Genomic DNA, 15,572 nt, shown 5'->3' with positions numbered 1-15,572 from the left:
AGCCACAGCCTCCCTGGGCAGCCTGTGCCAGGCTCTCCCCACCCTCACTCTCAACAATTTCTTCCCCATCTCCAGTCTCACTCTCTCCTCTCCCAGCTCAAAGCCATTGTCCCTCATCCTGGCACTCCCAGCCCTTGTCACAAGTCCCTCCCCAGCTCTCCTGGAGCCCCTTCAGGTCCTGGCAGGCTGCTCTGAGGTCTCCCTGCAGCCTTCTCTTCTCCAGGCTGAACAGCTCCAGCTCTCACAGGCGATCTCTGGAGATCCCTTCCAAGCCCTACCGCTCTCTGACTCTGTGTGAGCCAAGCAAATTCCTCCTCTCCAAGGCAGCTGCAGCCGTGGCAGCTGCTGCTGGTGCTCTGCAGGGTGCTTGCAGTGAGGCAGGAGAAGCTGTGTTTAAATCCAGGGCTCTGGGGGAGTTGCAGGTGTGGTGATATTTGAGAAGCCTATTTCCCAGGAAAATCCTCTCTCTTGTGGAGAGGCAGCAGGCATTTCAGAGCAGGCTGAGCTCTGTTTGCTGACCCCTCAGCTGCCTTTGCTTGGGTTTTTCTTCCCCCTTCCTCTCCCCCTCCCCTTCCACAGAAGGTAAATCTGCTTTGTTTATGTTTGTTCCCCCCCCAGGACATGGTGCAGGGTGAAGAGCACAGATAAAGAACCTGCCAGCCCTGCTTTAGCCTCTTGTGTCCTCCCTGCCCTGAGGACTTCATGCAGCAGCAGGACACAGGCTGATGCCCTCAGCACACCCTGCCATGGAGGGGGGGCAGAACTACCCCCAGCACCAGCACCAGCAGCCTGGCAGCACCCTCTACAGCATGCCCGGGCTCCGCTCCCAGCTCGCCGTGCCAGCCATGGAGGTGAGGCCCTGGGGCAGGGGCTGCAGGAGGCCTGGGGGGGGAGGCCCTGGGGCAGGGGCTGCGGGAGGCCTGGGGGGGGAGGCCCTGGGGCAGGGGCTGCAGGAGGCCTGGGGGCAGAGGCCCTGGGGCAGGGGCTGCAGGAGGCCTGGGGGGGGAGGCCCTGGGGCAGGGGCCCTGGGGCAGGGGCTGCGGGAGGCCTCAGGGCAGGGGCCTGGGGGCAGAGGCCCTGGGGCAGGGGCCTCTGGGCAGGGGCTGCGGGAGGCCTGGGGGCAGAGGCTCTGGGAGGCCTCGGGGCAGAGGCCTGGGGGCAGGGGCTGCGGGAGGCCTGGGGGCAGAGGCCTGGGGGCAGGGGCTGCGGGAGGCCTGGGGGCAGGGGCCTGGGGGCAGGGGCCTGGGGGCAGGGGCCTGGGGGCAGAGGCTCCGGGAGGCCTCAAGGCAGAGGCCTGGGGGCAGAGGCCTTGGCACTGGGGCTGTCGGAGGCTTCGGGGCGGAGGCCTGGGGGCAGGGGCTCTGGGAGGCCTGGGGGCAGAGGCTCTGGGAGGCCTGGGGGCAGAGGCCTGGGGGCAGAGGCTCTGGGAGGCCTGGGGGCAGAGGCTCTGGGAGGCCTGGGGGCAGAGCACTGCAGCCCTGGCTGTGGTGGGTTGAAATTTCTCCCTCCCCAGCATTTACCTTTGCCAGCCCAGCCCAGATGGAAGCAAATGAGAGCTGCACTTAACAGGCAGAACAACCTGCCATGGAGTGCAATCAATGTGTGCAAACCATTTGCAGTATTTACAACTAATAAAGAGCATGAGGACCCTCCCCTGGTCAAAGACCTCCCCAGACTCCCTCACCCCTCCTTGTACAAAAGGGAGAAAGGAGCAGAGAGAAGTTAATGCCAGAACAACACAGCCAAGGCCAAGCAGAAGCGAGTTAGGATCTCTCCAGAGCCAAGCAGCAAGAGGAGAGGGGAGAACTGTTTTGACACAACCAATCTTCTGGTAGCTCTCTCTCCAGTGGGATTGTTTGGAATGATCTTTGGTTCCCTTTTCACACCCAGTAATGATTTGTTTGCATTTTACTCCTTTTCTGCTCAAGAGCTGTGAAAAGATTTTTCAAGGCATAGCCTAAAACCACCACAGTGGCACAGCCTGGGGAGTCCCTGTGTGTGGGACAGGAGCTGGCAGCCAGACTCTCCCAGGCAGCTGTCCAGGGCCATGAAGCATTGCTTGGGAGTGCTGGAGGGCTGAGGTGGCTCTGGCTGCTGCCTTTTGAAGTGGGAGGAGGAGAGCAAGGCTCTGTTTGAAGCAGTGCCTGTGCCCGAGCTGGATGGTGCCAGGCTGCTTGGGAAGGGTTTGCACAGGGCTGCAAACTTCCCTGCTGCTCTGGCTGGGGCCAGCTGTGCCCCTTGGGAGGGTGGCAGAGGTGAGCAGGGCTCTGTTTGGCCTTGGCCAAGCCCCTGATGCATTTGTTCTCCGAGCGAACCCCTACCCAGAATCACAGGGAGCCAGCTTGGAAGGGGCCTCGAGGATCATCTGGCCCAAGCTTTCTAGGTCACAGCCTGGCTGAAGAGAGCTGGCCCAGCCCAGCACCCTGCCAGGCTGAGTCCTCAGACTGCCCAGGGTTGGGGAGAACAGCTGGCAAGTTCCTGCAGCTTTCTCTTTCTCGCTCTTGCTTGAGTTTTGCCTGCTTGTAGGGCTTAGGGAGGTTCCAAAGAGGCTGTGCCACCGTGATTCAGGCCTGAGGTATCCTTGCTTTGGCCACAGGAAAGGCCAGCAGGAAGAGTGATCTGTACCTGAGTAATGAGATCCTGAGCTGTTTGCATGCTTGCACCGGGGCAGGCCGAGCTGAGAGCTTCCTGTTGGTGGTGGAGCTTGTGCAGGAAGGTGGGAGGACAAAAGGAGAAGGATGTTTTGGGGTGCTGACCCCCACAGGCACATTTCAGGTTCACTGCATTGGTGCTTCCTGCCTGCAGAGACTGAGATCAAAGGGCTGGCCAAGGGGAGTGACCCTCTTGGGCTCCTGAGGACAGGAAGATAGGTTCAGAAGCTGGGGTGCAGCAAGGAGAGTGTGGCCAGCAGCTCTAGGGAGGTTCTCCTCTCCCTCTGCTCTGCCCTGCTGAGACCACACCGTGGAATACTGTGCCCAGTTTGGGGCTCCCCAGTTCAAGGGGGGCAGAGACCTGCTGGAGAGAGTCCAGCAGAGGCTATGAGGATGATGAAGGGACTGGAACATCTCTGCTGAGAGCCCTGGGGGTGATTAGGCTGGAGAGGAGAAAGCTGAGAGGGGATCTGATCAATGTCTCTCAATATCTGAGGGGTGGGGGCAGGAAGGTGCCAGGCTCTGGTGGGTGGTGCCCAGTGATAGGACAAGTTGCAGTGGGTACAAGCTGGAACCCAGGAGGTTCCACCTCAACATGAGAAATGTCTTTGATGTGAGGGTGCTGGAGGCCTGGAGCAGGCTGCCCTGGGAGGGTGTGGAGCCTCCTTCTCTGGAGGCTTTCAGGCCCCACCTGGATGTGTTCCTGTGTGCCCTGCCCTGGGGGCTGCTGCTTTGGCCAGGGGGGGTTGGACTCAATGACCTCTGGAGGTCTCTTCCAATCCCTCCCATTCTGTGGCTCTGTGATTTGTCCTCTGGGACCCCTGGAGAGCCACTTCTGCTTACAGGGGCACTAAGAGGTGCTGAGGCTGGCCTGGGCTGTGTGGCTGCAGGCAGCTGTGGCAGACCTCTTATTCTTCTGCTTTCTCCTTTCAGAGTTCCATGCTGGCTGCCGACTCGTGGAGTAGCTGCTACCCTGCCACCTTCCCAGCCTCCTCTTTCCCCAGTGAAAACCAGTGAGTGCCCTTCTCCTTCCTCTTAATTCCCTCCTGCTCTTGCACACCCTGTGGTTCAGCTGCTCCTTTGCTGCTTCCCTTGTTTGTTTTCCTGCTGGGGGAAAAAAAATCATTGCATCACCCTCGGCCTGTGGCACAGCAGCAACTGCTGCAGCTTGGGGGAAACCAAACAGAGCAAACCAAAAAAAGGCAGCAAAAAGCTTGAAGGAAATCAAACCAACCAACAAACCAGAGGCAAACTTTGCTTTCTGGTAAACCTGGGGGCTGCCAGTGGGAAGGAACAGCCTGGGGTTAGCCTAAGGGAGGTCCTAAAACCACCTCAGTCAGGCTGAACAAAGCCATCCTGTCAGCTCCAAGCTCTCTTTGCATGGTTGCATCGGTGCCTGCTGAGCTAAAAAAGGCTTCCTGGTGGTGTTGGAGGTTGTTCAGGGAGGTGGGAAGACAAAAGGAGAAGGATGTTTTGTGGTGGTCACCTCCACCAGGTGGTGAAGGAAGGGAAAAAGGTCTCATAGGTACTGGGCTGAAGATTTATGGGGGAAAGGACATCAGACTGTTGGAGTGGGGCTGGAGGAGGCCACAAGGATGAGCAGAGGGCTGGAGAACCTCTCCTGTGGGGACAGGCTGAGGAGTTGTGGTTGTTCAGCCTGGAGAAGAGAAGGCTCCAGGGAGACCTCAGAGCAGCCTTCCAGGACCTGAAGGGGAGCTGGGGAGGGACTTTTGGGGAGTGACAGGGTGAGGGACTGCTTTGAGCTGGAAGAGGGGAGACTGAGACTGGAGATGAGGAAGAAAATGTTGAGAGTGCAGGTGGGGAGAGCCTGGCACAGGTTGCCCAGGGAGGCTGTGGCTGCCTCCACTCTGGAGGTGTTGAAGGCCAGGCTGGATGAGGCCTGGAGCAAGCTGTGCTGGGGGGAGGTGTCCCTGCCCATGGCAGGGAGCTGGCTGATCTTTGAGGTCCCTTCCAACCCAACCCATTGAGTGATTCAGTGCCTGTGCTCTGAGCTGGCTCTGATTGGAAGCTGAGGGTACTTTTGGAGCACGATTCCTGTAAATTCCACTTGGTTGAATCCTCAGGAGAGCTGTAACAGAATTTCTGTTTTGCTGTATTGAACCACAAGATTAGATTGTGTTTATCTCTTGTGTTGGGGGTTGTGTTTTGGGGGAATTGGGCCTCTCTCTCTCTCCTTTCTCTCTCTCTCCTTTCTCTCTCTCTCCTTTCTCTCTCTCTCCTTTCTCTCTCTCTCCTTTCTCTCTCTCTCCTTTCTCTCTCTCTCCTTTCTCTCTCTCTCCTTTCTCTCTCTCTCCTTTCTCTCTCTCTCCTTTCTCTCTCTCTCCTTTCTCTCTCTCTCCTTTCTCTCTCTCTCCTTTCTCTCTCTCTCCTTTCTCTCTCTCTCCTTTCTCTCTCTCTCCTTTCTCTCTCTCTCCTTTCTCTCTCTCTCCTTTCTCTCTCTCTCCTTTCTCTCTCTCTCCTTTCTCTCTCTCTCCTTTCTCTCTCTCTCCTTTCTCTCTCTCTCCTTTCTCTCTCTCTCCTTTCTCTCTCTCTCCTTTCTCTCTCTCTCCTTTCTCTCTCTCTCCTTTCTCTCTCTCTCCTTTCTCTCTCTCTCCTTTCTCTCTCTCTCCTTTCTCTCTCTCTCCTTTCTCTCTCTCTCCTTTCTCTCTCTCTCCTTTCTCTCTCTCTCCTTTCTCTCTCTCTCCTTTCTCTCTCTCTCCTTTCTCTCTCTCTCCTTTCTCTCTCTCTCCTTTCTCTCTCTCTCCTTTCTCTCTCTCTCCTTTCTCTCTCTCTCCTTTCTCTCTCTCTCCTTTCTCTCTCTCTCCTTTCTCTCTCTCTCCTTTCTCTCTCTCTCCTTTCTCTCTCTCTCCTTTCTCTCTCTCTCCTTTCTCTCTCTCTCCTTTCTCTCTCTCTCCTTTCTCTCTCTCTCCTTTCTCTCTCTCTCCTTTCTCTCTCTCTCCTTTCTCTCTCTCTCCTTTCTCTCTCTCTCCTTTCTCTCTCTCTCCTTTCTCTCTCTCTCCTTTCTCTCTCTCTCCTTTCTCTCTCTCTCCTTTCTCTCTCTCTCCTTTCTCTCTCTCTCCTTTCTCTCTCTCTCCTTTCTCTCTCTCTCCTTTCTCTCTCTCTCCTTTCTCTCTCTCTCCTTTCTCTCTCTCTCCTTTCTCTCTCTCTCCTTTCTCTCTCTCTCCTTTCTCTCTCTCTCCTTTCTCTCTCTCTCCTTATTTGCTCTGCTTTTTACCCCTCACTTCCTTCCTGTTGCTTGAGTCAATGCTGCTGGGAACAATGCAGCCGTGGTCCTGCAAGGACATGCCTTCCTCCAGCACAAATGGAAACTTGTTGACTCTGCTGCAGTTGCTTTTGGAGATGGAGCTCATTGCAGGGTTTGTTTGCTCCAGGATTGATTTAACCAAAGCTCCACCTTGACCTCCTGCTCTTCATAACCTGGGAACTGTAAAAATGACCTTGTAGGGGAAATTTTTTCATGTCTCTATGGAGTGGACTCCTAAAGGTTCTTCTCCTTTTGGGTTGGAAAGTTGCAGCTGAATCTTCTTTTTCTCATCATGGGATGGATCAGGTTGGAAGGGACCCTAGAGATCATCTCCTCCAACCTCCCCACCTTGAGCAGGGACACCTCTCAACTAGACTCAGCTGCTCAAGGCCTCATCCAACCTGGCCTTGAGTATGCCCCCAAGGAGGAGGCAGCCACAACTTCCCTGGGCAGCCTGTGCCAGAGTCTCACCACCCTCATACTGAAGACCTTCTTCCTCAGCTCCAGTCTAACCCTGCTCTCCCTCAGCTTCAAACCATTCCCCCTTGGCCCATCTCTAGACACTCTCATGAAAAGGCTTCTGCAGCCTTCCTGTAGGATCCCTGCAGCTATTGGAAGGCAGCTCTAAGGTTCCCCCTTAGCCCTGAAGCACTTTTTAGGTGGCTCTAGGGTGTTGCAGGTAGGAATCCTGTGAGGGATTGAGGGATGGGAAGATGGAAGAATGTTGGAAAGCAGAAAAATGCAGCTGGCAGTGGAGTGAGTGCAAGGTGAGCTTTAAAGCCTGGGCAGAAGAAACCTCATTTGCCAGTGGCTGTGTTTGGCCCTGGCTCATCCTCAGCAGCTGCTTTGTCCTGGAGCAGGTTTTTCCTGTTCTCTTTTCAGGACTTAACTTCTTCATGCTAGGGAAGTTCTCTGAAAGCAAAGCAAAGCTTCCCCCTCCTTTTGCTTTCAGCTTCTCTTCACCTGAAAAACCAAATGTAAACAGTCTGTTAAAAGCTTCTGGGAGAGCAGAGGGAGGGAGGGAGCTGCAGGTGACCTGCAGGGAGGAGCTGGAGCTCAGCTCGTGGCTGAGACTGAGCTGGGCTCCCTTTGTGCTGTGCCTTCCAAGATGTTCCTTGCTCCAGGCAATTCTGGGTCACTCCAGTTGGGCTGTTGGGCCTTGAGCAACCTGGTCTAGGGGGAGGTGTCCCTGCCCATGGCAGGGGGTTGGAACTGGCTGAGCTTTAAGGTCCCTTCCAACCCAACCCATTCCATGACTCTATGAGAATCCCTTGCTGGACTCTCACTTGCAGCAAGGGACAGGACAAGAGGAAACAGCCTCAGGTTGTGCCAGGGGAGGTTCAGGTTGGAGACTAGGAAAAATCTCTTCCCAGCAAGGGCTCTCAGGCACTGGCAGAGGCTGCCCAGGGAGCTGCTGGAGTCACCAGCCCTGGAGGGGTGTCAAAGCTGCAGGGCTGTGGTGCTGAGGGCTGTGGATTAGTGGCAGTGGCTGAGCAGCAGTGGTGGATTGTGAGCTCCAGTTGGGCTGTTGGGCCTTGAGCAACCTGATCTAGGGGGAGGTGTCCCTGCCCATGGCAGGGGGGGTTGGAACTGGCTGAGCTTTAAGGTCCCTTCCAGCCCAACCCATTCTGTGATGCTATGAAAATAACACAACCAGAGCTGAGTGTTCTGCAGCAGCTGAGGCCAGGGAGGTTGGGGCTGTCCTTTAGTCTCCTTCCTGTCACCTTCACTGGTCCAGAGCCTGAGGAGCTGGTGAAAGAGAAGCTGCTGTTCACTGCTGTGGTGAGGAGAGTTTTTGCCTGCCCTGGTTAAGTTTGTGCAGTGGTGGCCAAGCTCTGTCCTGGCTCAGGGGGGGCAGCGAGAGCGCAGCGCTTTCAGCCTGAGAGGCATGGGGAGAGACCTCTCCCTGTGTGCAAATGCAGCATTCCCAGGATTTCTGCACAGATTGGAACATGCCTGGCCAGATCAGGAGGAGCCAGGAGTCAGCAGCTGGCTTGTCAGAGCCAGCTCCTGTTTTCCATGGTGCTCCCATGGGGTCAGGTCCCTGTCCTGCTGCATCTGCAGGAGGTCAAAGTGACAGTGCTGAACGGGAGGAAAGGCAGAAGAAGGGAGGAGCTCTTCCTTCTTTGAGGCTCTTAGCACAGAATCAGAGAATGGGAGGGGTTGGAAGGGACCTCTGGAGATCATCCAGTCCAAGCCCCCTGCCAGAGCAGAGTCACCCAGGGCAGGTCCCAGAGGAACACACCCAGGTGGGCCTTGGAAGTCTGCAGAGAAGGAGACTCCACAACCTCTCTGGGCAGCCTGCTCCAGGCCTCCAGCAGCCTCACACCAAAGTGTTTCCTCGCATTGAGGTGGATCCTCCTGGGCTCCAGTTTGTGCCCATTGCCTCTTGTCCTATCACAGGACACCACTGAAAGGAGCCTGGGCCCTTCTTCTTGCCCCTCCACCCTTCAGCTCTTTATAAACATCAAGATCCCCTTGTTGGCTTTGAAAAGAAGGAAAGGGGAGAAAGAGGAGAGAGCTCTTCCTGTTTGAGGCTGCTGTCCTTGAAAAGAAGGGGGAAAGGGGAAGGAGCTCTTCCTTTCTGAGGCTATCCTTGAGGAGGAGAAGAAGGGAGAAGAGGAAAGAGCTCTTCCTTTCTGAGGCTGTCCTTGAGAAGGAGAAAGGGGGAGAAGGGAAGGGCAGCTCTCTCTTGTTGAGGCTGTTATCCTTGAAGGAGAAAGGGGGAGAAGGGGAGGGCAGCTCTCTCTTGTTGAGGCTGTTATCCTTGAAGGAGAAAAGGGAGAAAGAGGAGGGCAGCTCTCTCTTGTTGAGGCTGTTATCCTTGAAGGAGAAAAGGGGAGAAGGGGAGGGCAGCTCTCTCTTGTTGAGGCTGTTCTCCTTGAAGGAGAAAAGGGAGAAAGAGGAGGGCAGCTCTCTCTTGTTGAGGCTGTTATCCTTGAAGGAGAAAGGGGGAGAAGGGGAGGGCAGCTCTCTCTTGTTGAGGCTGTTACCCTTGAAGGAGAAAAGGGGAGAAGGGGAGGGCAGCTCTCTCTTGTTGAGGCTGTTCTCCTTGAAGGAGAAAAGGGAGAAAGAGGAGGGCAGCTCTCTCTTGTTGAGGCTGTTACCCTTGAAGGAGAAAGGGGGAGAAGGGGAGGGCAGCTCTCTCTTGTTGAGGCTGTTATCCTTGAAGGAGAAAGGGGGAGAAGGGGAGGGCAGCTCTCTCTTGTTGAGGCTGTTCTCTTTAAGGATAGGGGGAAAAAAAGAGCAGGAAAAATGTCTTTAGCAGCAGGAGCTAACTGTGTGTGCAGCTAAACCCCCATGTGGATGTAGGGCAGGGTCACCAAGGAGCTGCTGGCCACACAGGGCACCTTGGTTGCCCAGCAGCCCCTTGGCAGCAGAGCCCTTCCCCGCCCTGCTCCTGGGCAGGGCTGCCTTTGGCGTTCTGCTTCTCCTCCCTCCCTCTCCCCGCACTTGAAGCTGGTGGCTGTGGGTTCTGGAGCTCTGGCATTCTGAAGAACGTTCATCTTGCCACAAGAGGAAGCCCAGGCAGCTGGGGTGAAAGGTTTTGAGTGGGTGAAAGGTTTGAGTGGTTGCAAACGTGGTGATTGCCCAAGCAGGCAGAGCCGAGCGGAGCCCTGACGGGAAGGATTGCGAAGCACATTCCTCAGCCCTGCAGGGCTGGGAAGCAGCCTGCCTGTGGGACAGCAGAACCAGGAGACACTCAGCTGGGCACCACAGGCTGCTCCTGCAAGGAGGAAAGGGATCAGAGGATTGTTTAGATTGGAAAAGGCTCCCAAGATCACCCAGTCCAACCTTCAAGCCGACCCCGCCACGGCACCAAGGGCCATGGCCACACAGTTCTTCAACCCCTCCAGGGATGGGGACTCCACCACCTGCCTGGGCAGCCTGTGCCAGTCCCTCACCACTCTGGCAGCAAAGAAATTGTTCCTCATCTCCAACCTAACCCTCCCCTGGCACAATTTCAGGCCATTCCCTCTTACTGTATCACCTGATCCTAGGGAGAAGATCAGAGCCTTCCCCAGCTTGCAAGGCAAGGAGTGAGGAGCATGGCAACCTCCTCCATGCCCATCCTGCCCCCCCTCCTCCATGCCCATCCTGCCCACCACCACCACTTGGTGCCCAGAAGTCTCCATAATGGAGTAAATGAATCTTCCTGACATCCAACCTCAAGCTCCCTGATTTTTCTGCCCTTTTGCAGTCCCTGCCCAGCCACAGGAAGCAGGAGCTGGGGGAGGGAGCAGGAGGAAGCCCTGGGATGTGTCCTGCCCTTTGGTGGTGTTCCCTCTGTAGCTGGCTCTGCTGGGTTCCATCCATCCTTCAGCTGCCTGGGCTGAGAGGTCTGTCTAAAGCTGCACATCCCTAACCCTTCCACTCTGAACTGGCTTCAAGCTGAGCAGCAGCAAACCTCCCTCTCAGGGCTGTGTGCAGGGTGATGCTCTCTGCCCTGGCTGCTGGAGCTGTCTTCTGCCCCAGGCTGGGGCAGGATCTGAATCTCCTCACTGCTAGTTTTGCTCCACCCCACCCAGTCCTATCACTCCCTGACACCCTCACAAGTCCCTCCCCAGCTTTCTTGTAGCCCCCTTCAGATACTGGAAGGCCACCAGAAGGTCTCCTCAGAGCCTTCTCTTCTCCAGACTGAACAGCCCCAACTTGGACCCTTGGCCATCTTCTCTCCTCATGCAAGGGATGATGGTGAGGGCAGAAAGCAGAATGGCTCAGGTTGGAAGGGACCTCAGAGATCATCTCCTCCAACCCCCTGCAGGGACACCTCTCAGCTAGACTCAGCTGCTCAAGGCCTCATCCAGTCTGGCCTTGAATACCCCCAGGCAGGAGGCAGCCACAGCCTCCCTGGGCAGCCTGTGCCAGGCTCTCACCTCCCTCCTACTGAAGAGCTTCTTCCTCAGCTCCAGCTGCCCTGGGACTCCATGCCTGTCCCTGTGTAGTGTTGGGTTCCATCACACCCATCAAACACTTGGCACTGGGACAGCTCAGAGCCTGGGCTTCTGCTTTGTTTGTCAGGGCTGAAATCTCCTTTAGTCCCCCAGAGCATTTCCTGTCTGTCAAAGCCTTCCCAGCTCACACAAATTGCCAAGAAGAGAATTCCTAACACAGCTTTCCAGCCTCTCCACTGCTAAGTCTGGGAAGGATGAGCCAGGGGGGATCCTGCCCCTCTGCCCTGCCCTGCTCAGACCCCACCTGCAGCACTGCCTCCAGTTCTGGAGTTCCCAGAGCACAAGGAGGACCTGAGGCTGCTGGAGAGGGTCCATGAAGGAGGCCAAGAAGATGATCAGAGGCTGGAGAACCTCTGCTGTGGGGAGAGGCTGAGGAGTTGGGGTTGTTCAGCCTGGAGAAGAGAAGGCTCCAGGGAGAGCTTAGAGCATCTTTCCAGGACCTGAAGGGGCTCCAGGAGAGCTGGGGAGGGACTGGTGACAAGGGCTGGGAGTGCCAGGATGAGGGACAAGGGCTGGGAGCTGGGGGAGGGGAGACTGAGACTGGAGATGAGGAAGAACTTGTTGAGAGTGAGGGTGGGGAGAGCCTGGCACAGGTTGCCCAGGGAGGCTGTGGCTGCCTCCTGTCTGGAGGTGTTCAAGGCCAGGCTGGATGAGGCCTTGAGCAGCCTGTGCTGGTGGGAGGTGTCCCTGCCCATGGCAGGGGGTTGGGACTGGCTGAGCTTTGAGGTCCCTTCCAACCCAACCCATTCCATGACTCTATGAGAATCCCTTGCTGGACTCTCACCTGCAGCAAGGGACAGGAGAAGAGGAAACAGCCTCAGGTTGTGCCAGGGGAGGTTCAGGTTGGAGACTAGGAAAAATCTCTTCCCAGCAAGGGCTCTCAGGCACTGGCACAGGCTGCCCAGGGAGCTGCTGGAGTCACCAGCCCTGGAGGGGTGTCAAAGCTGCAGGGCTGTGGTGCTGAGGGCTGTGGTTTAGTGGCAGTGGCTGAGCAGCAGTGGTGGATTGTGAGCTCCAGTTGGGCTGTTGGGCCTTGAGCAACCTGATCTAGGGGGAGGTGTCCCTGCCCATGGCAGGGGGGGTTGGAACTGGCTGAGCTTTAAGGTCCCTTCCAGCCCAACCCATTCCATGATTCCCAGGACTTGTGGCTCTGTTGTTTTCCCTGGATGAGCAAAGCTTTTCCTTCCCACCCATCTCCTCTGTGTGTCACAGGTTCCCAGCATGGTTTAGGTAGCATCCTGGGGTTGCAGCCTCCCCCCTGGAGCCTGAAGCCTCCTGAGGAGCCCTCAGCACTGGCAGGCCACCATTAACTTCTGTTCCCCTTTCCTTTCAGGCAATATTTTAATCCCCCTCCTGATTTTTATACAACCCCCCTCAGCAGACCACATTTCTTGGACACAAACTATGCAGCTGTGGACCCTACTGACTTCTTACCAAAAAATGGTGATTTTCCTCAGGTGAGTACCTGGCTCCTGCTGGCTCTGGGGGGAGGGTGGGGGCTGGGGGGTGGTCATTTTGCAGTGCTGTCTTCTGGAGGTAGGGAAAGGAGGAGATGGAAGGGACCTTTAGATATGTCCAGCACCTCCTGAGCTGGGTGCTTTGGGGGTGGCTTCTCTCTCAGGACCAGTTCAGAAGTTCCCTGCAGGCCTTGCTCAGTGATAGAATCCCAGAATGGGTTGGAAGGGACCTCAGAGATCAGCCAGTTCCAAGCCCCCTGCCATGGGCAGGGACACCTCCCACCAGCACAGGCTGCTCAAGGCCTCATCCAGCCTGGCCTTCAACACCTCCAGGCAGGAGGCAGCCACAGCCTCCCTGGGCAGCCTGTGCCAGGCTCTCCCTACCCTCACTCTCAACAATTTCCTCCTCATCTCCACTCTCAATCTCTCCTCTCCCAGCTCAAATCCATTGTCTCTCATCCTGGCACTCCCAGCCCTTGTCCAAAGTCCTTCCCCAGCTCTCCTGGAGCCCCTTCAGGTCCTGGCAGGCTGCTCTGAGGTCTCCCTGCAGCCTTCTCTTCTCTTCTCCAAGCTGAACTGCCTCCATGCTGCCAGGCAGAGCAGATGTTCCATCAGGAATGGATTTGGAGCAGGTCTGCAGAGCTTTCCCTCTCAACTCTGCTGCTCAGCACCCAGCCCTGGCCCATCTGAGGCTCTCCACACTCAGCACATGGCCCTGGGGAAGCAGGCAGGAGGACCTGGCACAGCTTTGGGCTTTAAGCTGCTGTGGCTTTTGGATCTGTTTCATTTTCAGTCACTGAATGTCAAGATGTGTTTCAACACAACCTTTCTCCTTCCTCACCTGGCTCTTCCTCCTGCCTGACTCGTGAAGCGATGCATCAGCAAATCAATGCCTTTGCCCTCTCCTTGAGGGGTTAACTCCCCCCTTAATTGTGCTTTTGTTTTCTTGGGGTGGCTGAAGAGAGGCTTTGAAGCTCCTCAGGGCTCTGATTTCTGCAGGGCTGGGTTTCCAGGGGCTGGGGAGCTCTGCTGCTTCGAGGGGAGCCGCTGAGGTGGTTGCCCAAATGCAGTTTGCTGCTGGAGTTCCTCCTGTGGGTGCCACCAAGGAGATCAGATCTGCTCCAAGGGCAGGCTGAAATCAGCCTGCAGAAGAGAAGGCTCTGGGCAGACCTTAGAGCTGCATTTCAGTGTCTGAAGGGGGAGCTGCAGGCAGGCTGGGGAGGGACTGCTCAGAAGGGGCTGTGGGGACAGGACCAAGGGCAATGGTTTGGAACTGGAGCAGGGCAGGGTTGGGTTGGAAGTTCTGCACAGGGTGAAATCTGTGACTCATTCCCTGCCAGCACACAGAGGGTTTGGTAACACACATGGGCCAAGAGCAAACCACTGCTCCAGACACCTGAGGTGGCTCTAATGCCTCTGCCCTTCCCAGAGGGCTGCAGCACCTCTCCTGTGAGGACAGGCTGGGAGAGTTGGGGCTGTTCAGCTTGGAGAAGAGAAGGCTCCTGGGAGACCTTAGAGCTGCACTGCAATGTCTGCAGGGAGCTGCAGGCAGGCTGGGGAGGGACTGTGCAGAAGGGGCTGTGGGGATAGGACCAAGGGCAGTGGTTTGGCACTGGAGCAGGGCAGGGTTAGGTTGGACATCAGGAGGAAGCTCTGCACAGGGAGGGTGAGGAGACACTGGCACAGGCTGCCCAGGGAGGTGGTGGAGGCTCCATCCCTGGAGACATTGAAGGTCAGCCTGGCTGTGTCCCTGTGCAGCCTGCTCTGGCTGGAGCTGTCCCTGCTGCCTGCAGGGGGCTTGGCCAAGCTGCCCTCTGTAGGTCCCTTGCAGCCCAGTGCAATCTGTGGCTCTGTGGTGCCTGGCCTGGCCCAGCTGGGTCTGCTTGGGCACCAGTTAGCTGTTGACCTGAATCTTGTAAGAGGCTGAACCAGGCCAGGTCAGTGAATTGTACCAGCATCGATCCTGGCCTCCTGCAGAGTTAATTGTGGGAGGAGGGAGGCAGAAATGTGAGCTCATCAGCTTGTGGAGGCCACTTAACAGGCTGCCAGGGGAAGGGGGAGAGGGAGAGGTCCTGTCCCCAGGCCTTGGCTTGCAGGGCTGGTGCAGTTTGGTTGATGTCTGTGACGGGAAAAGGCCTTCAGCATTTCTTCAAGTTCTGTGTTTTCTAGTAAGTGGTCAATGAGCTTCCTTCCCCTGCTGCAGGGGAAATGCAGAGAGGCACAGAGTGGCTTGGGTTGGAAGGCACCTTCAAGGTCATCCAGTTCCAACCTCCCTGCCATGGGCAGGGACACCTCCCACCAGCCCAGGCTGCTCAGGTCTCATCCAACCTGGCTCTGAATACCCCCAAGGAGGAGGCAGCCACAGCCTCCCTGGGCAGCCTGTGCCAGGCTCTCACCACCCTCAGGCTGAAGAAGTTCTTCCTCAGCTGAAGTCTAACCCTGCTCTGCCTCAGCTCCAAACCATTCCCCCTTGGTCTGTCTCCAGACACCCTCAGGAAAAGTCTCTCTGCAGCCTTCCTGCAGGATCCCTTCAGGTCCTGGCAGGCAGCTCTGAGGTCTCCCTGGAGCCTTCTCCTCTCCAGGCTGAACACCCCTAGCTCCCTCAGCCTGTGCTCACAGCAGAGCTGCTCCAGCCCTTGGCTCATCTTTGTAGCCTCCTCTGGACTCTGTCCAGCAGCTCTGTGTCCTCCTGATGCTGGGGACAGCAGAACTGGACACAGTATTAGAGATGGAGTCTCAGCAGGGCAGAGTCCCCTCTCAGGGAGGGAATTCTCCCTCCCCAGGAGCCAGAATAAGAGGCTGGAGCTGGTGGAGCTGCAGGCATTGAACTGGAGGTGGTGGCATCAGCCTGGACTCCTCTGGGAGCATGCTGGAGCTTTTCCATCTCTTGCTTCAGCAGCATCTTCCACCCTCCTGACTTTTTGCTGTCCCAGATGCCAAAGTGTTAACCACCTGCCTGGAGAGCTGAAGCAAGGCATTGGGAAGGTGTGGGAGCACCTTGGGGTGGTTCCAGCATTCCCAGGGACTCTGGAGGAAAGTCCCTGCCTTTTCCATCCTGCCCTGGTGGGAGTGGTGAGGCTCCAGCAGCTTGGTGCTGGTTTGGCCATGCCAAAGAGGAGTGAAAGCAGAGAGAGACCATGAGGAGCTTGCTGGATGTTCTGGTAAGAGAGCCTTGGATAAATCCTGATGGATTGGGGGCTTCTGAGGGGAGTCTATGCTGCCTTTGCACATGGGGGCTGACCAT

At 56.6% G+C, this 15,572-nt stretch overlaps 1 protein-coding gene across 1 annotated transcript in view; it reads left to right on the top strand.

Moving 5' to 3' along the window:
* The first annotated feature begins 662 nt into the window (after positions 1–662).
* SBNO2 (strawberry notch homolog 2) overlaps positions 663–15,572 on the top strand; it is a 58,953-nt gene continuing 44,043 nt past the window's right edge. Inside the window, exons 1-3 of the mRNA XM_009900811.2 lie at positions 663–851; positions 3,585–3,664; positions 12,205–12,328. Coding sequence (XP_009899113.2) covers positions 726–851; positions 3,585–3,664; positions 12,205–12,328 — 330 coding nt within the window. The 5' untranslated portion in view covers positions 663–725. The remainder of the gene's footprint in view (positions 852–3,584; positions 3,665–12,204; positions 12,329–15,572) is intronic.

The sequence above is a fragment of the Dryobates pubescens genome, chromosome 31, assembly GCF_014839835.1.
Source record: "Dryobates pubescens isolate bDryPub1 chromosome 31, bDryPub1.pri, whole genome shotgun sequence".
Classification (NCBI taxonomy): Eukaryota; Metazoa; Chordata; class Aves; order Piciformes; family Picidae; genus Dryobates; species Dryobates pubescens.
Note: the sequence above shows the minus strand (reverse complement) of the source record. Positions and strands in the feature narration are given on the sequence as shown.